The 23,473-nt window shown below is 37.5% G+C and overlaps 2 protein-coding genes across 5 annotated transcripts in view; one reads left to right on the forward strand and one right to left on the reverse strand.

Moving 5' to 3' along the window:
* Positions 1–3,484, forward strand: part of LOC145493964 (fibroblast growth factor receptor 1-like) — a 42,422-nt gene extending 38,938 nt beyond the window's left edge. For all 4 annotated transcript variants that reach the window (XM_081473458.1, XM_081473459.1, XM_081473460.1 and 1 more), the window contains one exon: positions 176–3,484. In XM_081473458.1, the coding sequence (XP_081329584.1) occupies positions 176–244 (69 nt within the window). In that variant the 3' untranslated portion in view covers positions 245–3,484. The remainder of the gene's footprint in view (positions 1–175) is intronic.
* Positions 3,485–5,738: 2,254 nt separating this feature from the next.
* LOC145491761 (sodium/hydrogen exchanger 6-like) lies at positions 5,739–22,621 on the reverse strand. The gene is made up of 16 exons (XM_081471010.1): positions 22,352–22,621; positions 20,987–21,180; positions 19,783–19,860; positions 18,913–18,989; positions 17,814–17,914; positions 17,618–17,723; positions 16,122–16,260; positions 15,263–15,368; positions 15,091–15,179; positions 13,814–13,927; positions 13,191–13,302; positions 12,330–12,483; positions 10,703–10,760; positions 9,724–9,808; positions 8,796–8,899; positions 5,739–8,349 (listed from the first exon to the last, which is right to left on the reverse strand). The coding sequence occupies exons 1-16, from the start codon at positions 22,608–22,610 to the stop codon at positions 8,176–8,178; spliced, it is 1,950 nt and encodes a 649-aa protein (XP_081327136.1). The 5' UTR covers positions 22,611–22,621; the 3' UTR covers positions 5,739–8,175.
* Between the last annotated feature and the right edge of the window lie 852 nt (positions 22,622–23,473).

Raw genomic sequence — 23,473 nt, forward strand, 5'->3', positions numbered from 1 at the left:
TAATTTTGTTTTGTTTTGTTTGTTTTGTTTTTTGTAATTCTATTTTATTTTTATTTATTTATTTATTTTTGGCTATTCTTCTTCTTATTAGGTTCGTAACCGTTAGCAAGAGTGACAAGTTTCTTTTGTAAAGGACTGATAACTAATAACATCATTAAATGTTTTCTTTTCACAGACTTACGTCAACCTCAAAAAGTATGACGACAGTTTGTATGCAAATGTTGAGGATCTTACAGCTGAATGACTGTTTTACCTGCTTGCTTTGTAATCTAGATGCTTTTGTCATGTAGACAGCTACCGTGTTATTCCTAGCTTAGGACTCGTTTTTTTATAACTTTATTAGCCGGGTGAGTGCAGCTACCTTATCCAAGATTTATCACCTCTTATATGCAGCTTGGGGGAAGATTGAGAAGCCGTGACGAGGGCCCATACAGACTTCCCTTCCCTTCTAAACCTGTGACAGGTTAAAATCCCACTCAGAAACAGTGCGAACTGCATTCACTGGTTTTAAAACCGAGATTTTTCAGGAGCTTTTTTCCGTTGATATTATTTTCTTTCTGAAAGGCGAATATTTGAATGTCTTTTTTACTCTGGAGCTGAGAGGTTGCAAACTACTGGAAAAGACCGTTTTTAATATTGCATTCACGTAATTTTAACCCTGGATAATTAAATGCTAGAGTAGATGCGTTAATCACTAATGACATTGTGTACACGAGGATCGATCTTGTTAAGACCTAGTCTGTAAATGCTTTTAGCTAATTTCAATTGCACTGTGACGATTCCAGGTTTTACCCACAAAAAAATGGATGCATGAAAAATCGCTTGAGCGATTAAATCATGTTTAAGCAAGAAGTTGTAGCCACTTGTTGTAGTCTAGATTTTGGATCATCGCTATATTGAAAAAGGGCAAAAATATACTTTTATAAACAAATTAAAGCTTTCCCATAAGAAATCATTTTAACTTTTTCTCTGACTCGTTACTAGTCCTGCCTGTCAAAAGTTATGCTCGACCCCACCATTCCGCGCGCGCCTAACAATTATTTCAAAACGAGTCAAACGGTTTCGCTATCAAAACTAAGATGCCTGCTGACACGGCCTGCATTGGTATGAATAGGCCATTTTCGAGTTACCTGGTGCCTCTGTTTCAAAACGAGTCCTCGTTCAAAACATCATGAAAATGAGTTTGATTTGCATGAAAATGAACTTGTAGGCGGAACTCATTTTCATATTAATGGTTTCGCACGTGGACTCGTTTTGACACAAAGGCAAAAGGCAACCCGGAAATGGCTTATTACCATACACTATACGCTATATAGTTTAGTTTCAATCGGTATTTGTAAGTTTAGGATCATTGCAATTAGTGATCTGAACTATTTCTGAGTGCTGACTTTCAGGAACTCGTCTAAATTATAAGGGCGCTTTCAAGTTCAACCAAACATTTATTCCGAAAATTTCCAAAATGGGTACCAACTTTTCCTGCGAATGTCTCTGGAAAACAGAGGATTGTTAAATATCCGAAAAGCGAACATTCAACCGAAAATTCTGCAATTTCCGAGAGGAAAATCAAAAGGAACGGAAATTCCCCTTACGAAATCCTCTAAAGTTTGGGTCTAGCTCACAAGGTTGTCCTTTGCCACAGGAAATTTCCAGAACTTTTGACCGGAATTTTTGGTCTAATTAAAAGCGCCCGAGAAGTCGGCGCCTTGTTCTTGTAAATTCAATTTTTCCGCGTGTTGAAAATCAGAGGAAAATCAGTATTTTCTCGTCGGTATGAAATATCACGAGAATTTAGGAGTGTGCGTATGCTAATTCGTCCTCAACCAGTTGTGTTCTCAATTCTCTGATGAAGACCAGTCACTGCTACTTTCGTTCTCAGTTGTTTGTATTGTTCATCACCTCATGGCAGACCAAGTACAAGCGCAAGCTGGCGTCTCTATTTCACCAGGACTACAACTGAGGGCTATTTTAGATGCACCAAAGCATGAGATTTTGATCGCTGTTAAGTGTCAAATTAAAAGACTCCAGAGCAATTTAATAAAAGCTCTGTCGGATTTGGCGGGTCAGATATGACGAAAGGACTGAAATAGGCAGCACTTTTTGCCAGTGACTCAGAGAGTAAAAAACATCTGTAAAGCAAAGGTATGTTCCTGACTAGAAGAAGTAAACTTTAGCTGACACAAATCGGAATTTGGTTGGGCTAACCAAAAACATGTTTGTGATTTTGCCGACGGCGACGCTTCCAACACGGCAAACTTTTCATGTAACCCATACATTTATTATGCATTCAGTTCTTTGTTCAAACATTACAATCAACGCAACAGAGTGCCACCGAACGTACTCGTCGTATTCTACAAAGCATTCACTTTCTTTCCTGCGTCCAGCTGACTCGATCTTAGATTGTTAGGTCTTTCCATTCATTTATTTTGCATGTTTCTGTTAGTTTGTTTGTACTCTTGAGCCTTCAGCCTCCAGTAAGTATGGTAGCAAACTTGTATTATCTTTATTGTTTTTTGCTTTTCTCTGTCTGCCCGTGAATGCAATATTTGGTAAGATTTCCGTATAACTCCATACATGTATTATACATACAGTTCTTTGGTCAACAAACAGTTGCCGACGCAGTGAAAATCCTTTTAGACATACCGGAAACCAGTCCATCACGGTTATCAAATTTGATTACCGGGACCAAAACAAACTATTAGCCAATCAAACATCAAGTTTAAGTTCACGTGCGACGTTATCATAGCAACCATCTCCATTTCAATATGGCGGCCACTTCTCTGCGAAAACATCTCAGCGTGTCTAAAAGTTCAACATTTGATTCCCGTTTTTCTGTACAGTTAAACACAAGTAAGGTTTCGAATAGGAATAGAAACAGGAATAGCAATTTTGCTCTAGGTAAATTAAAAGAATAAGAACAATAACAAATTGGAACCTGAAAAGCTGTTATCGCAGTTATCAGCGGTTTGACGTTAAAACGACTCTTGTGCCTCGTTTGTATGCCTTTCAAAGTATTGCTATGATGCAGTTCTCATCTATCCTATGAAAGCCATTTTCAAACATAAACAAAGAGTAACATTTTCAAATACCTCTTTTCGCTCCTGAGATACTCAAGGTTTTAAAATAGCAAATTAGGCAAGTGAAACTTGATTAACTCAACAAAATTTTGACCGATTTGAAGAAAAAGATATCTCAACCAATTTGAATCAGAAATATTTGATTCTTCGCAGTACTGAGTCTCCGATGTCTTCCACAATATTAACTGAACAGTTTTGTTACCATATCGACATACTAGGTTCCAGACCTCCCCAACTATTAAGCCTTATCTTGTCATTATTGGTTCCATTTTGATACTTTCCAGTAATGCCTCATCTGCATGACGTGCCAAGAAAATTATGTTTGGCTGAGGTATTGACCTGGTTTAGTTTATTTTCCAAGCTGAAAATCACTAAAATATCGAAAAAAGGTTGGAGGCTACTGAAAAGGAGTAAATGCCATCGGAAAAGAATTTTGTTAGGCTGTAAGTGTGTTGCCTGTAGAATTGGTTTACCAAGTTTCAATGGTCTCTGCGACAAATTGACCGAGGTAACTCTATTTATATAATTGATAATAATCAGTTGATGACATAATCGATCTTCCAGTTTGCATGACTTAAATATTTTCAGAACTTGTACATTTTTCATCTTTCGTGGAATTCGCTGATACCCCCTAAAGTTGCAAGAGGTAGAAATTTGGTGATACTTAAAACAAAAGAATGTTTCACCGAAGATTCAACATGCTATAAAAGCTATTGCTTCGCGGTTATCTTTAATGCGAACTGGAAATTCAACTATGTCAGCCGATAAGGAGTAAACTGGATAATCAAACGAGTCACAATTGTAATCAGATCAATTTAATGAATGAATTTCTTGATTTTATCTTCCTCCACTTCCTGAAGTCGATTATTGTCCACAGAGTTTCTTATTTTTACAATTTTTAAAGTCTACTTGCAAATATCTTGCCCTGATTTAGACACTAGCACATCTGAACATCGGAGTAGGTCACCTTCCCCTCGCTCAGACCACTGTCTTTACACAGTTCCTGTGTTAAAGTGCCACTGAAACGAAATTTTTGTATGTGAGATTTTTGCTTAGTAATAAAGTTTCAACCTTACTTGGAAACACTGCAAACTTTTTTTTCGCATACGGTGAGCGAAAACTGCTTTTTGAGCCGTTCGAAGTTGGCTGGTTAGGCCCAAAATTGGCGGCCATTTTGGCGCGGCCAAAACAGCCTAGTGACGTCACTGGTTGTATTACTCTCATGCCGCGCTGAAAATTTAGAGTGATTATGGAAGAAGAGATTACTATTCGAAGCCCCTCAAAAAACATCTTAAGGATATCTCACAGCTGTAAAGCAGATAATAACAGTAGCCTTAGACATGAAGAGGTGGAGAGTCGATCCTGGGGCTTTCCAGTCTATTTAATTGGATATTTGCAGGATATTTTATGTAAGCAAGCAAACGAGTGGGAGTTCTTAGATCGCAAAATGATCGGGACTCTTGGTGAAATGGCCAGCACTCAATTAAACAATATCTACACTCGTAAAGTAAAAAAGACATGAAAACAAGAGAAAGCGGCTTTTGAAAATATCATCCGGACTGCTGCTGCACGAATCGCAGCAGCAACGCTTCGAGTTTTCGAGTCGCTTCGCTTCGAGGAAACCGGACACTTTGTGAGTTTCACAGCGGACGAGATTGTGCCACAGTGACCTTTAGTCTAGTTGTATCTGCTACATCCTACAAGTTATCGCAACAGTTACAATTTAAGAAACCCTCTTCTTTTATATGAGGTAGCGAATTTAAACTATAAAGGTAAACTAAGCTGCCATGACCCTGCAGGTATGTTTTCAGGAAACGAGAGAAAGCGTGACAATGTCGGCGACGAAAAGTCATATATGCAAATTAGTTCAAATTCTGTTTAATAAACCTTCGAAAGGAGTGTAAACTAGTGACGTTTTGAACTTGGATACTATTAAATGAAGATCATAGACGTAAGTATGTGCTAAAGAACTCAAAGTAATCCATCGGCCGTGAAATATTGCAATTGGGAGATACGTGTAAAAGAGAAGCGAAATTCCCGCTTTGTTTACACTGATACGTATGCGGCGATAAAGCCAACCCTGCTGCGGATCACAATTTTCAAAGATACACTTTGTCTACCACAAGAATTCTCACTTATTAGTATCATAAAAAGATGCCCTCTGTGTGCAAAGAAGTACTCGGCTCAAAGCTTGTGGACCGTCAATAACTTCGTGATTGTGCGGGATGGCTTATGCGCTTACGGCTTTTAATTATGCAGTAAAGTTGCCGAGGATATATTCGAACCTTGTTAATAGACCTTAGATAAAGGTGAGAATCAAAATTTCAGAACCAGGCTGAAAACAGACGACGAAATATAGTGTTTAGGCTTCAGGACGTGATATAAAAGTTGCCACACTCGTATTCGAAATCTCCAATCGAGAGTACTCAAGATGTTCGAAAAGTATACTGAGCTGTTCTAATCTGCAGCATTTATTTTGGTGAATCTACACTGTCTGGCGCCTTCCAACGTTTATGATGTCTATTTCCTGTCAAGGCTCGACAGAAATTACAAGGTAGAAAACTAGTAGGTATCGACAATATGAAGAATAAACTTGAATAAATCAAGTGAAAACAAGAGAGAATCTACAGCGCTTCTTGCGTGAATACAACCAGTAACGTCACAAGGTCCTTAAACTCGGTTCCAGAGCCCGGACACAGTTTTGCTCCAAAAAGTCGATTTCAACAGCTAAAAAAAGCACTTTCCGTTAGGATTTGACAGAAATAAAGTTCACCATTACTTTAAGCACGTTTGAAACTATAGATTGGGATAATAAAAGAGAGTACGAAAATTTCGTTTCAGTGGCACTTTAAATTTCCTGTACCCCTACTCTCACATCCTTTTGAATGACATTTTGCGTTCAACAAATACAACGACATCAACAGCAATAAGTTTATTTGTACTAAAACAGGAAAAGCCAAATTACTTTACAAAAGTTGGATCCTAATCCTGAAGGTTGGTGACAGGACAATTATTTCGATGAACGTGAACATGATAAGCGATAGTAAAACCTAGACAAGTATAATAAACATCAAAAAAGATGTAGTTATTTCTCACAAATTATTTTCATTATATTTGTAATTCTTTTCTTTAACTTATTTCTCTCGACGCACTATTCACTTACAACATTGATCATGAGAAGTGCAACTGATGACATGCCAAAAAAAAAATGAAATGTTAAATCTATAAGTTTAATTAAGTTTAACAAAACAGTCAAGCTCTACAGAGCGAGAGATTAATTTAAGTACAACTTTCAAAATTTTGTTGACAGAAAATCTTTTCCAGTTTTACTGAATACGCTATATACAGGTAGAAAACTTTTAATTGTTGTGGAATAAAAGTTCTAAAATGACAGCTACAAAATTGAAGCAAAATGAATCTTATTTATTTGAGACAAATCTAATAATATTATTAATAATTTCCACTTCAATATATTTCTTATGTCACATTCAAAAGGTATTGATATGATATTTCTTTTAGCTTCAACTGAACCTTAAGCCATTGACTATAGGTCATATTGAAACCTATCACTTTATTGCGTTTTTCTTTTCTTTTATCAATAAATGGCCAAAATCTATTACTACTACACTGAACATAATTTAGGTACAAAACAGTTACCATTATTTTCAAACAGTCCCTGGGTTACATCAGACCATGGGGATGAAGGGGTAACACCATGAAGAAAGCAAAACCTTCCAGACTTTCAGCGACAAGATATCAATTCTCATCAAAATTGACCATCGTCAGACTGGTCAAATGGAAGGCAGGAAATAAACATTGTAAATTGGTTCAATTTCTTTCACATAACACACTTAACATTGACCACAACAAGAGGTCGTTACACTGTCAATAAAGCTGCAGCAACCTCAACATAAAATTCCCTGCCTTGAATTCAAGTCCACGCGCTTAATTCCCTGTGTTTCCCTAACTTGTGAAAACATGAACAGAGTGACTATACCTGAACAAATCATAATTTTCACTCACGAGTAAGTAAATATAACAAAATAAGTAGTTGTAAAAAACCTACATCCTGTTTTTACTTTCACTGAAAGCCGCCGTAACCTTTTTCTACTTTTAAGGTCAGTGCTGCTTAAGTTCAAGATAAATTCAGAAACATCTTTTGCAGGTCTACATGAAAAGTATAATTAAGCTTATTTAAGGGTGTTGGAGAAATAGAGGATTGTGATAGTCTCCGACTCAAATTAAGATTAAACCTTTTTAGTCACAGAATCAAACCTCAAGTCACTCAGGTCAACTAATGCAGTTGTATTGAACTTCATACTTCTACAGATCATGTAGCGTGGGAGCATTCAAATGAAAGCTATTGAGCAGTGCTCTGATGTGGTACTGTTTGTTGTGCTGTACAAGGTGGTTCTAGCTTTCGAGTCTATGGATGAAGCCCTAGTATAGGACCATTCAAATGAAAGCTACTGAGCAGTACTTTCGTGTGGTACTGTTTGTTGTGCTGTAAAAGGTGGTTCTAGCTTTCGAGTCTATGGATGAAGCCCTAGTGTAGGTCCATTCAAATGAATGCTATTGAGCAGTGCTCTCATGTGGTACGGTTTTTTATGCTGTACAAGGTGGTTCTTGCTTTGGAGTCTGTGGATGAAACCCTAGTGTGTGACCATTCAAATGAAAGCTATTGAGCAGTACTTTCATGTGGTACAGTTTATCATACTGCACAAGATGGTTGTAACTTTTTAAGTCTGTGCCCCAATGTGTAACCATTCAAATGAAAGCTATTGAGCAGCACTCTCAGGTAGCACTGTTTGTTATGCTGTACAAGGTGGTCCTAAATTTTACTTCAGGAGATGAAACCTTAGTGTGTGGCACTAACCTGAAAGCCACAGTTTGATTCTGCCACGTGATGCTGTCTTTTCATGCTATGCAAAAGTGGTTGGAACTCTTTACGGCTTTGGATGAAACCCAAGAATGTGGCCATTCAAATTAAAACTATTAAGTTTTACGTGTAATGATGCTTTTCTTTTAAAACTAAAATTAATATGGGAGCATTCATCAACAGTGTACTTGGGCACCATCGGGAGTAAAAGTACTGCAAGGTTCACGTTCTAGTTGACATCGCGCCCAATCCAAGGTCTCCTTCCCTCATGTGGTCACTTGGCTCATTACTGACGATACTGTCGCTAGGCGGTCTGACCATCACTCCACCAGTGAAGGACAGTTCACCATTTATGTTGATCATATCTTCATCGCTATCTACTGCTACAGTTTCCCCCTGTGTGAAATGAAACCCGTGAGCACTACATTACGGTGGAGCAAACAAAAGTCTTTAACAGGGTATCTGCAGTCATAATTTCCCATACAAAATTCAAATATTATCTGCACTTTTCTTTCAAACCTCGTTTTTTTTTTTTTTTTTTTTTCTCGTTGTTCCAGGCTCGAAGATATTAAGTTGCTTCGTACAAAATTACCAACCATTTTGGCAAAAAACAGTATCTTCTTGTGCTGTTTTCCTGACTACAAAGTCTGATGAGCGCAATGTTATCAAAATCCGGCGAGCTAACAACGATTTCACTTAAAAACTACAAATGTGTTACATCTTAGAAAATAAAATCAGAAGTTAAACGAACCTCTTTCAAGATTTAGAAAACTTGCCAAATGAGAAAGAGCCAACACTAGAAAAGTTGTTTAATGTTTGTTTAGCTATCAAACCTGCTGTACCTTTGGTTCAGGTGTTCTCGATAGACATCTGGCTAGAGGACCACAACAATCTGGCAACGTTTGTGTCAGTGGTTGACCATAGTTGGTAAAAATAGGCTTCATAAATGTGACATTTGTCAAGGAAATGAACGTTAAGCAGTTTCATCATGGTGTACATTTACATTGATTTCATTTCATTGCTTCACGCTTAATAGTAGGCACATTACCTCAAGATAATGTTAACAGTAGCTCTTTCTTTCTAAATAACAATTAGATTATGAGTTCGAGATTTCTATCGCGTGATAGTTGATGAGGTCGCAGAAGGGTTCATGTATCTCAGTCTGGGGCCAGTTCAAAAATGTCTTAAGGCTGCCGCACACCAGCCGATTTCTTGTCGTGGAACTCCAGATTTTTTGTCGGGGTCAAATCGGGTTAAAATTTATTGGGCCATCAGCTTGCCGCACACTAGCCGATTTTTTGTCGCTTCTAATCGCGTTGAGGCTTGGGGCCGAGCTATCCAAAATCAAGATGGCGCCTGATTTGTTGAGGCGCGCGAGAGCCCCGACAAATTGTCTTGGTCCACCACACACTAGCCGACAAGGCCCGAAAAGACGTTTTGAGATCTAGCACTGTCAGATATCGCCCGGCAAGCCCTGATCTTGTCGCAGACTTGTCTGAATTCACCGCACACTAGCCGACAACTGCAGATTTTTTTGTCAGCCGACAAAAAAATCGCTAGTGTGCGGCGGCCTTTAGATACAGGAACACAGTGTTAAGGCACTTAAAAGCTCCAATGACACAATTGCCAGCCTGTGTATCACAGTTGTACATGTAGCATTGATCCATCAAACCACATGAACTATGAAGATTTTTCTACGAATAACGCAGCTCTGTGTTAGCTAGCACTGTTCTTATTACATTCATCCAACCACATTACTTTTGAAAGGATATTTGACATCAAAGTCATACCACTTTCTAAAAATCCACGCCCTTTCATAATGAGACTGCCTGGATCTAAGGGTACCATCTTCGTCCTAGAAACAAAACAATCATACATATATACAGTTTAGTTTTCACAACGCCGTATGCAACTTGAGGTTAAGGGAAAAAGTAGCTGCTTCACAGGATAGATGAATTTTTACTCGTTTGTCTCACGATGGGGTCACTTTAAGATGTAGATCTCCATCGCGAGACAAACGAGTAAAAATTCATCTATCCTATCTTACACCACGATGAATAGTAGACACATCTTCAATAACTGCTTAATGTTGACAAGCGTGAGTTGAATGCCAAGGTAGATTATACTGAAGACAGATTATGAGAATGCATAACAGATTATGCAAACAGATTATACGTTGATCAAAATGAATAAAACAGCAAAGGGGTGACTTTGTAACAGTTTAAGTGTTAGCATTAAACATTTGACTTCTACGGTGCCTTTCTTCCTATATTAACAAATATAAACCAGCTGTCTCTAAATCATTCATCACTTTCAAAGGGTATTGATCGCTATATTTTCATAACTAAAATTGTACAAAGACAAAGAAACGAAAAAGCCAAAGGTGTTTATGTATGCGGGTTTATCCTTTTCCATAACTGATTGTGCAGCTCTCAGTGAAATGAGCAATTTCAGTTATGTTCCATACCACATACGTATTGGGAAAAAAACTCAAAAGTTATGGGGGTTGTTAATCAAGTTAAAATAGGACAACGTGTACATGTAGATTTACTTCAAAATAGTTTTTTTCTTCTCATTATAACAAATATTAACAAATCTCAGCCTTTAATGACTCACTTGAGACCTGCTTGGGCTCTATAGTGGTACTTCACGTTTACGACTTATAACGTTTTTAAGACTTTTAACTCTTTGCTGTGTGACAGTAAAGGCTTATTAAAGAATTTCGTATTTCGACAAGGAAAGAACCTACAGTGCTGACCGAGACATAGTTTGATTGCTTATCTTCCTCTTCAGGATCCACTCCAACCCTGGAACACAAAATTAGTAACGTTCAAATAAATCGCTAACCAGTGGTGTGGATACGCCATGTGGATAGCGTTTTATGTAATTTGTTCTTTCAAAATAAAGTCAAACCTTTATTAAGCGCTTAAAAGAGGTTGACCTTTGAAAAAAGGTGATCAGAATTTAGCGCGATATGGGGCAAAAACTGAACAAGAAGAGAAAGTAAACGCGTAACAACTGCAACGCGAAGTATCAATGGTTGCATGTTCTCAGGGGTGTACACACTAGCCAACAGGTTTTATAGTGATGTTGTTCATTTTAAACACGAAGTGAGAAAGTCAGTTATGGTCGTCTGTTATTTTGGGCTACGAAACTTAATTTGGTGAAGCATGTCACTGACTTTTGTTCAGCGCCAGCCTAAGTTCCTCGTAACCATAAAACTGTGCTCCGGTTGACCACCTAATGCAGCACGGTGACCGTTTAACAGAGGTGAATTACAATAAAATTAGCCAATTGGGAAGTATAAAAGGTGACCGCGCCACTTAATAGAGGTGACCGCTTAATGGAGATCAAATATACAGTAAATATGGGAAGTGAAATTCGGGAATTTGAATAGTAACCTATTAATAGGGGGTGACCGCTTAACAGAGGGCCGCTTAAGATCATTCCACTGACATAGAACGTGCAATGAGATTTTTGTCAAACTTTGCCTATTGATTGTTTATATTATAGGAAATTAAATTTTGAAATAAAAATGAGGGGTCCCCGTGTTCGTCTAGGAGCAACAGCACCTTGTTTATAACCAATAAATCCTTATAATAGCACCATGACTATAGTCACGATTACTTGCTAAATTCAAGTTCCCGACGATTGTTTCTTATTCTACTCTGAATATTGGTCTATAGTTATTTTACATAGAGAAATTTATTACTCAATTCAAAACAACAGCAAAAAATGATAGGTCACCGAACTCGTTTTCGAGAAAATGACGATTTACCTTTATGGCGAGGGCCAACCGTAAAGAAAAAGCCGTCTTTTTTTAACGCGCGCGATAATCACGCGTGAAATTATGCGCAGTAAGGATACTGGGGAATGACCTTAATAGAGGTTTGACTGTAGTACAGCATTGTCATGATCACCCGTTTGAAAAACTGTGCCAAGGTGTTTCAGGATTTCTACCGTTGCGGACCTCATGTCAAGGAAAAGTTCGCTAATCACTTTCTAACAAAATTGCGACCAAATATCAGCCATTCTAGTGAATCACACAGACGGTAAATTTTACTTCGCATGAGGTACCGGTAATTGTGTAAAAAGTTTGAAATTTAAGAAGTTGCATGTGACGTCAGTCACGCAACGCAACGCAAACAAAGCTATTAGTCACGAGCATAAGATTGACAAGCAACATCTGACATCTGAGCAACTAACAGTACTGAGGACCAACGAATTGAATTCAAATCCGTGTTGTACGGCTTTTTACATGTAGCTTTAAAAGGAAAATTGCGAGGCAAGTTGCAAGTAAAATTGTCCTAAGCAACAGCAGCTTTACTGCAACCTACGTACTTTCACAATCCAGATCCATAAACTGTGAATCTCACCTTATTTTTAGAAAAGAGAGCACTGACATAGTAGCACCTCCATTAACTATAACAGTTACTAAAACGACGATCAGCACTGAGGTCAGCATCATTTGACGAGGAACTGACGCTGTATTGCGCATGGCCAGAGCAAAGGCCACAGCACCTCGCAAGCCTAGCATAACAGACAAAACAAAATGGTGAACAATATCGCAATCATTGAAGTAAGATTCTACACTCAAGCCAAAGGAGCCCACACCATCAGAACTTACTGCAACAGGTTATTAATTCTTCAACCGAATGTTGACATCCCACTAAGAGATTTAGCCTGTCATGGAGGACATTACAAGGGAATATTATTAAAAACGCTTTAAGGTCATTTGCATTTCAAAAGATTCAATACACAGGCTCTTATTGCAAGCTAGTTCTAGTTCAATTCGAGACTATGAAAATAGCGTATTTTAGTGGCACAATTCGCCACTTCAGAAACCAGAAGAAATCTGGAGTCTCATCTTGCAGTGGCTTGTGGGATCGTTACTGGGTACAATATAGCTGCATGTGCCAGCTACATGTCTTTTGTTTTGTCGCCAGTGGCAGGCCCATAAACCGCTGCGAGATGAGACTTGCCCCAGGTTTCTTCGCGTTTCAAAAGTGGCGAATTGCCACTATTGGATGTAACGTTACAGCTGCTCCACTGCACTTCACCGCAAGCTTTTTGTATACTTCTCTGTCCAAATTTATTGTCGGTACATATTATTTTATACTACTGAGTGAAGCAGAAAGCGAAAGTGTGGAGTATTTTTCCCAAGAACATGACTGAAGAAGTAACGAGCCCACAGTACTTTCTTTGTGCTACACTAAGACTGTTCTTTTCCAACTGACCTGCAAAGACCATCATGTGCTGAAATCTGTAGCTAATCTTCCTATGCCTTCCCAAATTCAGTAAAAATGACAATGGATAAATGTTAAAAAGTCTTCCTAAGGTCATGGCGAGCTGAAGATGAAACAGTTAAGAAGCAATAGCCAATAGTAATCTTTATACCGGCCTGGTTAATATCGCATACACTACATACATACAAATCCTTTAGTAATTTTGGGGAATCATCTCTGAAAAACATCAATTTTGAAGTCATAACTCTTTTACACTTTTAATGGAGCATACATATTATTATTAATATCCCTTTAAATAACGTTTTTTTCCTCTCATCAAATGACAAACAGAGAACTGACCACAACTGGAAAGTGCATTCTAACTCATTTGTCGTTGTCAACTGGTCTTTTGTTACCCTGGGTGCCAGGTCTTTTTTTTTTTTCGTGGCGAAGTTGCGATTGCGAGTGGTGAAGCCGCGATCGAGATCATAGCTAACCGATCTTGATCACGGCTTCGCCGCAAAAACAAAAAACCCTCTGGCACCCAGGGTAGTCTTTTGTGGACACAGAAGGCCATATCTATTCATCAACTACTATAATTAACTGAATATTAATATTGGTTGTGTTAAGGATACAAATGTCCATGCTATAAAACCAATATTCCACTGGTGATGTTGAAATGTGAAGAGGGATAATCCCATGTATGAAAATATAAAGCTCTCTGCTAGAAAATTTAATAGTCCAAATGTCTGCAAAGAGATGTATTTAAAATCAAGGCTACTGTTAAACTGTAACGAATTGATTCTGCACCACTCTTCCAGAGTGTACCCCTCTCCACAATCAAAATAAAATAAATTAAAGTACCTCCCCTGGAAGGTGTTTTACTAATAAATAGTAATAAGCATGCCTGCTTGAAAAAAAATGCCCCTTCTGCTTCCAAATTGCATTATTAGGGGACAGTGGACTAAGTTGACATGAACTATACGTAGTTAAGTTGTTATTTAATCAGCAGAAAACGGTTTCGTGATTCATTTTATCGTTTTAATTTAACTCCATTAGTGAGAGAAAAGATTTGATCATTACTTCACAGGTTGTAAAAGGAAGTACTTCTCTGTGCCTTTAAACATATACCTTTTACAGTACGTTGCACACACAGTACAGCAATACAGATTGAATGCGATTGCATCCACAAAGTGTTCTGTTTTGCAGATTCTTTTATCAGAAGTTGCTCAATAAAAATACACACCACTGCAGGTCTTCTTGCTAATTTTGTTAGAGCTATACTGTTTCAATTGAGATATTTCTCTGTACAGTGTTGTACTTTGTAAAAAGAGCTACTTAGACTAGTTAGTACGGTGTGATCTAAAGTGTCATGCTAACAAAAAAATGACTGATGACAGCATATTCATCATGATTCATACATGTAAGCTATTTGCTTTGCAATTTCATAAAAGACACCACTTACACCAATGAGGGCACTTTCTTTTAAAAGCACCTTATTATAATATAGTTTGAATTGACTACAGTAATTGTTCTACCATGACTGCTGTTCTCTTATCAGCTATACTACTCACTATCTGTGGATAGAGTAGCCTACATTACATGTAGCAGTGTGAAGTTCTTAAAAAGTGTATATATGAAGGAGATTTAGAAAATTTTTTAAATGATTAGTATATTTATTACAAATTAGACCAATTAGATTATTTTCTCTGGATTTCAATGCGTGGTAGCTGACTTGTGTCGTCTTGAGCTATCGCGCGACAGAAACCTCAAGCTCATAAGCTTATAGGGCTGCAATGGGTGCAAAGAGGTATCAGAATGTTATCATGCAATGCAAGCACCATAGTCTGAAGATAAAGAAAACTTAATAATGACAGTAATGAAAGAAGCAGTGGTGGCTTGTTAGCAGTACCTGTTTGGTGTTATGTTTCGATTCTTCTGACAAGTTGTTGTAGGTATAATGTGCTTGAGAAATTCCACAGAACAGCACTGCAACAATCCCTACACAGAACAGCAAAAACAATATTAACAGAGAAAATAACCACTAGCTCAAAAATGTAAAAAATATTGGATTTAGAAAGTACCTGTTAAGTTAGCAGCCTCTGCCATAAGAAATGTGGTCCATGACAGCAAAAAGAACAAAGCAGTCTCAAGGAGAGGGAAGTCTGAGATTTTAGTGAGTTTTGTCACCTGTGATAGGTTTGGTGTAAGGGATTATAACTTACATTTTGCTGACAAATTCACACTACACTGTGTGTAGAATAATTTAATTATTGAGACACAAATACATACACACAAAGTGTGCTAATATAAAGTAAGGAAGTGCCTCTGGTTGCTTAGTTTGCAAACCATTTTTCCTACAAACACTGAACACACACTGTTCAATGCCAACATCATGTAACAGTTATATCCTGGATAAATAGTTGACCTCACTACATGTAGTTTTTATTTTTCATGCTTGAAGTACATGTATACCAGAAGTGACACTTTCATCGTGTAAGCACCCAACTGATGAGCCTCAATAGAGTATGCCATTAACTTTTGTATATAATTTATAATGTGTAGTTCCAGAAAATATCCATACCTACCCCACGGAAGTGAATTTTTCTAAGTCCCCCCCACCCCTCTAGAAATTCCAATTGAGCTTCATACATTTCTTTAAATTTTTTGGTCTTACAGAACCCCCACCCCCAGGAAATTCCAATCCCTTCTGTGGGCGGAGTATGGATATTTTCTGGAACTGAGCAATACAATGTTGTTGAGTTAAGTCATACTTCAATTTAGTAACTACTACTGTATATTTCATCAGCCTAACCAAAAACAGCTCCCCTTTTATACTGTGTAACAGAAAAAAAGAAAACACGTCAAACTTGAATACTTGCCTCTTAAGAAATCAGCAATATTTAGTTATTTTCTTAACAACTACAGTATTTAAAAGGATACAAGAGCTGTTACAAGACCCATCACGAAACCAAGAAAGAAAGAGCCTGAGAAAACACCGATGAAAACACCCACAGATTCAAAAAAGCGATCAGCTTCAAAACCACTTCCTGTGTTATCAAGGAGGTATGTCTCCACCGACCTAAAAGAGAAATCAATTTGTAATCAACATGTATACGTACATAATTATGTCATCAATAACTATTTTTAAGCAATTACTACATCAGTCTCTGCCAACTCTTCCGGATTATCCAGGAGTCTCCCGAACACAGACCAAATCTCCCAGTCTCCCGTACAAGTCACCACATCTTCAAGACAATACAAATTAAAGTGCATAAAATACATTTTTCAGACATATTTTGGCGAGATTTAGGCATTTTGGGGAAAACATTTTGGATATTAATTTTGATGCATTTTTTTGAGATTTAATTGGCAAATCTCTACTTGGAGCAACTTTTTTAGGGTCAAAAAAAGGTAAAATTGGTGCCCTACCTGGCATCTCTGTTACTATTTAATTAATAATTCCAAATAAAAAATCAAAATATTAGATTCATACTCCTACAGAACATTAACTAATCTTTGCTTTCTTTACATTACATGTACTTCTTTTTGGCAAATTAGGGAGATAATGGCAACTATGGCAACTAGTCCATTTTGTACTGTACAAACACGTTAGTATAAATTCTTAAGCACAAGGTACACTGTAATCACATGTGTACAAAATGTTTGTGTGAGTTATAAAGTCATGACATATATTTTGCTGACAATTAGAATCTCTATAACGACATTATATACATTCTCATCCCCAGAGGCCACACTCCTTTTGGTCAGCACCAAGGATTGCAACCTCCTGGCTGGTCCAACACCAAAAGTCCACGATTCATGGACTTTTCGTCAAATCTGGCAAATCTGATTGGCTGAGAATACTAAAGGAAAACTCTGCCGCTCACAAAATCGGGTTCGGCCAAAGGTCATGATTCTTGGTGCTGACCAAAAGGAGCATGGCCACTGGGGACGAGAATGCAATATACACTGTATAGCAAGAGTTACATTGGCCAATGGTTAGTGCGCTACAATGCAGATCTTTAGCCCTGGGCAGGATCATTGTGTTCTTGGGCAAGATACTTGTCTTTACTCTCAAAGTACCTCTCTGATAAACCCTGGCATGTGTAAATGGATACTGGAAAATTTAACCCCAGGGAAAACCTTCTGATGGACATCCAGGGGCCCATTTCCCCAAAGCCCTGGAAACTTTTCGGGCCCGCAAAGCTATTTTTAGTTCATCTGCATCTAAAAGCAGAAAGGTGTATATGCCTGAAACGTCTTGTATGAAGGGAACCTCTGTTCAAATTAAGGATATGTGAACAAAACAGCTCTGTAATCATAAGGTTCGAGATTTTGCTATCAATAGCTTTCAGTACAAAAAGTTTTTGGGACCTTCAAGAGACAGGCACCAGGGGACAACAATACTGGACAACGTTGTATATTGTGTATCTTACCTAAACAGAACAATAGCAACAGCATCATTCATTACACTTTCACCAAACACCAGGGCATACAGATCAACATCCACATGCAGATCATGGAAAATAGCCAGCACTGTGACTGTAAAAGAGAAACAAAATGAAACAATCACACTTGTCAGTATAGTTTAAATGTACACATGACACCTCACTGTAAATGCTAAAAACTTACCTGGGTCTGTTGCTGATATTAAAGCTCCAAATAACAGGCATTCCAGAAAATTAAAATCCTTGTCTGTTGGAGCAAACTTGGTGTAGGCATACATTGTTGCCCTACAGTATTAAGACAAAAATGATTTTAATGGTTGACCTAAACATGAACAGTGCAAGCACCTTGTTAATATGCTGTACATATATCTAATATATATACTGTACACACAAAATCTACTGTATGAGCACTGTATGAACACTGAAGGGACAGCCTATCAATAGGCAACAAAAGTAGTAACACCGTTTGCTAAATTGAACTTGTTAATTGCAATATTTTAAATTTACATTTATTTCATTCTGTTTACACCGAGAACCCCTTCCCCTCCCCTTCCCCTTTTCAATGTTGTAAAGGAGAGGCAAGTCTTAGCGACAGAGAAATCCAACATTGCTTTGGGGGGGAGGAGGAGGAGGTAATATCGTAGAGGTGAGGGGCAAAATTTGTCTAAAGTACTCTAAAAATAGCAAAATGTCTCAATGCTTGTGTTGCCCAATGTAAAGTGCACACCACGGTATCCCATCATGGACACTAAGCATACATTGGTGTCTGAAATAATATTTAAAGAAGTACAGATTATGTTTTGTTGTCTCTTGCAAGTTATACTGTACTAAAGCATTCTGCAGTTTAGCTGTATGTCAGCCAATGCATTGTTAATGTGATGGCCAATGCGATGGTGGTGTGTTGGCTGATGCATCATTGGCAAATTGTCAGCCAACACATCGGTAGTAAGTTGGTGGCATGTCAGTGCGTCAGCAGATGCTTTGGTAGGATCAGAACCTTTACCTTTAACAAAGTTCCATATCAAACGGGTTCCTTCCCTTACTACAATTATATGGTCTTCCATTTTTAAAGAAAATATCGTTGTCATCATGGGAATTTTGCCGGGTTTCATTTGCTTTTTCTCTAGTTTACAAAGAGCAAAGAGTAGTTTGTGTTTCGTACATTATCTGGGTGCCAGTATGCAGAGGTAAGGTTACTTGCAGAGGTATGTTACAGGTGTACTTGACTGTGTAAAGTTCAATGGTACGAAGTACAGAACAAAACACATTGAGAAGCAACTCACCCAAACACCATACAAGACACAGTGGTTCCAACAAATGCATATGTTAGAATGGCACCAATGTTCCTGAAGAAAAATCGCTGAAAGATTTCAAATACATGTACACAGATTAAATCCAAACAATAATAATCATTGTGAAACGTATTATTAATTATTAATAAAAAATGCATTTCACATTGTGCCATGATGTTTCACTTTGTTGATCATTTAAAGGTGTGATCTGGGGGGCTTTAACTGAGCAACTTGAGGTCAGCCTAGTTTATGATTCACTTGGCTACATTATGATTCACATTTTGGGTTACATGTATGTTAATAATAATTAAGTTTGTCTGTGCTTTGTAGTTAAACACATTCTACATAATGACTCTAACAAAGAAGTAAGAAGGCAATTAACATGAAAATTGCACAAGTTTGAGTAGAGGTGTTGGAAATCTTATAACACAACTCATGAGGTGAGGGATTCATGTAACCCTCAACTGTTTGCAATGTATAAATTTCTTCTCTCAGTCGGGTTGATACTTGAGTTGTTGAAAAAAGAAGTACATTTACTGCAGTTTAAATATTAAAAATCAAAGCAAGTTATGTTTTAAGTTTCTTCTTGTTGGATGTAGTACACTATATATATATGTAGAGGATATATCACTTTTTACAGGGTTTCAGGTATTTGTGTTAATTATATAACTAATAAATTTTAAAGTAGAAAATACACAGTCTTCTGAGACAACATTGTCTTGCATCTAATGATGATAGCAATTTAAACTAGTTCTGAAGTATGTGAATGATCTCTGAACTATCATTTCACATTTAACCTTAGGGCTGCAGCTTTGTATTTCTTTAATTATAACCCATTCATTATAATATTGAAATCATCACCTTTTTCATGTCATATCCAGCATAGAAGATAATTGGAGGTAAAAGAACATAGAAAAATATCTCAGGGTCAAACACAGCCTGCAATAACACAAACAATAGTGTATTAGCCATAATAGAAACTGAGTTTGTCATGTCTAAAAATTTCTACATGTATGTAGTTTACACATGCACACAGTTCAAAAAAAAAAAATGTGCCCCTAATTGCAGGGATAAGAGATTTGAGGTGTAGGAGGGGCGTATGGTTCAATCCTCCTTTTTGTCCAGTACCCTAGTTGCACATTTGTGGGTGAAAATTGAAATTTTTTTCTTTAGCAAGAGTGAGTACAAATAAAGATTTGATAATGGGTCACTGAGTATGGGATATTTTAAAGAAATATCAGTAAGTTGCAAAAATCAGGGGTATTTGTACATGTATATTAATTTAGCAGCTTGGATGAGTTGCCTCTTGTAGTCACTTGTGGGACCATTACAAAGGAAAATACAGTGAAACCTGTGTTAGGCAGACACCCTCAGAACCCTTGCTAGTGCCGCTTAATACAGGGTGTCCACTGATAACAAGCTCCCTCAGAATTTTTTTTAAAAGGGTCATCTCAACATTGCAGGTCAGTATTAAGAGACCTTGAAAGAGACAAATAGCATTCTCATGAACAATCAATAACTCTGAAATAATGTATTTCCATAAACAATGACAACTACATGAGGTAAAGCGATTTAAGTATACATTAACAGTATCTATATTGATCCAATCATGCGAAGGTTCACAAAATCAAACAAGAACAATAGCTCTGTAAAAACAGAACCAAATAACAAAATATTGCATTTCTGTGACAGCTCAGTTTGTTGGCAAAGTTAAATGACCAATCTACCAAAACGTGGACAGAAAAATCATGCATTTTTTTTTTTTTTTTTGCAGTGTCCATTTGATACAGGTTTCTAACAATAGAAATGACCATAAAAGTCAAGTTTAAGGTGTCCGCATCCGCTAAATAGAGGTGTCTGTTGAATACAGGTATTTTTTACGGTGAGTGTGGAAAAAGACAAATGGGACTTGCACTGCTGTCCGCATAGAGGGTGTCCACTGTAATTTAATAAATGACTTTTCATCATTTCTTTTCCTCTCATAAATTGGTCCCACAACTGACAGCATGATGAGACTTGCACAGATTTCTTTTTCTAAAGTTTTATCAGCTAGAGTAATATGTACCTTCTGTTCCAGTTCACTTTCCTGATCATCGTTAGCTTTCAGCACTTCTCTAGTTAACGAATATGAGTAGTTGCGTCCATTCATGACACTAATATATAACTTCTTAGTAGCACTGGTGATGGTGCAGTTGGGTTTAGAGATAGAAAGCCGGTTTTCTCCACCAATATATTTTATGAGAAAACCAATTATCATACCTTGGAAAATTAAAAGCAGAAAAAACCAATTGTCAAAAATTAATTCACACAACAACAATTTTTTTATTGAAATTATGATGCAGATCACATTACTAACAAGCAGAGGGAAAAAAACAGCATACATGTTCATGCACATACATGTAGCTTTTCTTAATAATCATTGTCTAATTAATATAAAAAAATTATTTTTGAAAAGTTGTTGCATGGCATATTTACAATGTAGCTCTTGCAAGAAACAAAGGACAAAGGACACTGCAATCTAAAAATGTTGATGGTACTGTAATTTTACAGCAGGGTTCTAAAAGAGATCCTCTGATTTGTTTAATAATTATTATACTGTAAGTATAGATAATCAAATGGGGATAAGTGATTTCATGCACATTTTGTCAAAATTCTTATAATTTCCTGAGCCTTTAGGTGGGGGAAATTATTGGAATTTGGAAAAAATGCAAGTGAAATTATTTTCTAATTTCACAAGTATACCATTTGATTACCTTTGAATATCATGGGTGACAAATTACGCTTCCAATCATGGGCTTTTGACTTCTGGGCCAAATGTTGCCATGGCGATTTTGTAATTTCACACCTGAAACTATGAATAAATGGTGAAATTTCTGGCCAAACTTAAGGAGTAATTTGTCTGCCATGATATTATAATTTAATAATCACTAGGCATGGTGACGGTTCATCACAATAATGGTTTTCAGGACTGCCCTAACATGAAAACGTTTCATGTATGAACAAGCTGGCAGCTCTAAACATATAACACCAGTATTGAGTGTTTTTATTTTTATTTTGTCCGTTTGTTTGTTTTTCGATTTTGCGTGATCATTCGTTCATGTTGTCATGTCTATGTTTGCCACTCGTGTGAGACCCAAGTTGCAGGTGAATGATTCAAACCGATCCATAAAACAGCAAACTAAACATTCCAAAAACAAAATGAACCATGAAAAATGATCAATTTGAATCACGAGTTAACTTTTCTTTTCATTTTCTAGAAGTCAGGCAAAATTGGAGACCTTAAATAACATCAAATGCAATGAACTGGAACTGCATTGCTAAAGTTTTGACAAATTCCAGGCGAGCCACGTGACCTCTCAACAAATTCAATCAAGCACTTTGCAATACGAGACAAATATTCACCGGAACACTACTGGAGCGACCAACTTACCATATATCATGCAGACACCTGTTTCGTGTAGAAAACGGAAGCGTTTGACTTTAAACAACCACACAGTCAGGACCGTAATAATCAACAAAAACATCATAACTAGCAGAAACGCCGTGTCGATCGCGCTGTATTGCTTTTCTTTCTCGGCAGCCGCCTTCTCACTAGCTCTATCGGCATCTTGAATTTTTGTTTCCGCTATTACCAAAGGCAAAACAAGAAGAAAACAAAAGCTCACGAACAGCCTCCCATCAGCGGCCATTTTGATGCAGAGCGCCCGGTGACAGGACTCGATTCAGTCTCCCTGGGTCAATCTGAGTCCCAGGCCTTGCACCTAGGATCTGCCTCAGCGGGGAGCTGTAACTAGAAAATGAAAAAAAATTGCTCGAAATGTAAGAAGTTGCCAAATATTGCCGAGCAACTTGTGGAATTATAGCCCTAGTTTCTGTATTATATTTTGCAGGCAGAATTATTTGAATTCAGGTGTCAATGGGACCACAACTAATGAAGTGTCCGTAATATACGAAGGGGTCTAGGAGCGAGGTGTTCGTATGGAGAGCGGATTTTGGTAACTGACAAGTTGGCGTGAGATATTGTCAGTGCATAATTCTCGTGGTTTGACAGGCGGACCATGCCGACCATAACATAATTCTCTTTCATTTGCAATATATTTGTTTTCTTATTTAATAGCAACACCCTTACTACGCACGGCAGTACTAAGTAAAATGACGCTTAATTAAAGTATTTTCATTTTATTTCAGAACACTCAAAAACGCGTAATTACGCTAACCCGTCGCTTGTACCTTCAGCATTCTGTACCTTCAGCACTGATTTAGAACAGAGACGTCTTCGATTTTGTTAAGAGGGGTGGTGGCGGTCGGTCACCCCAAAACGCAGACCGTGCAGACTGAGTACTTTTTTTCTTATTCTTGTTTTCTCATTTACTTTTAACGCGCAGTATTTTTGGTTCCAGTTACAAATCAGTGTTCAGTTATATATCGGAGTGTTTGTTATTTATCCACAGGCAGCGCGAGCTAGGAGTACAAAATATACGTATGTAAAGTAGGACCCATATATCCCTGGTGTCCTTATAGCCTAGGATTATTTTTTTTTAATAAAATTGCC

This window comes from Orbicella franksi, chromosome 7, assembly GCF_964199315.1.
Source record: "Orbicella franksi chromosome 7, jaOrbFran1.1, whole genome shotgun sequence".
NCBI classification, from domain to species: Eukaryota; Metazoa; Cnidaria; class Anthozoa; order Scleractinia; family Merulinidae; genus Orbicella; species Orbicella franksi.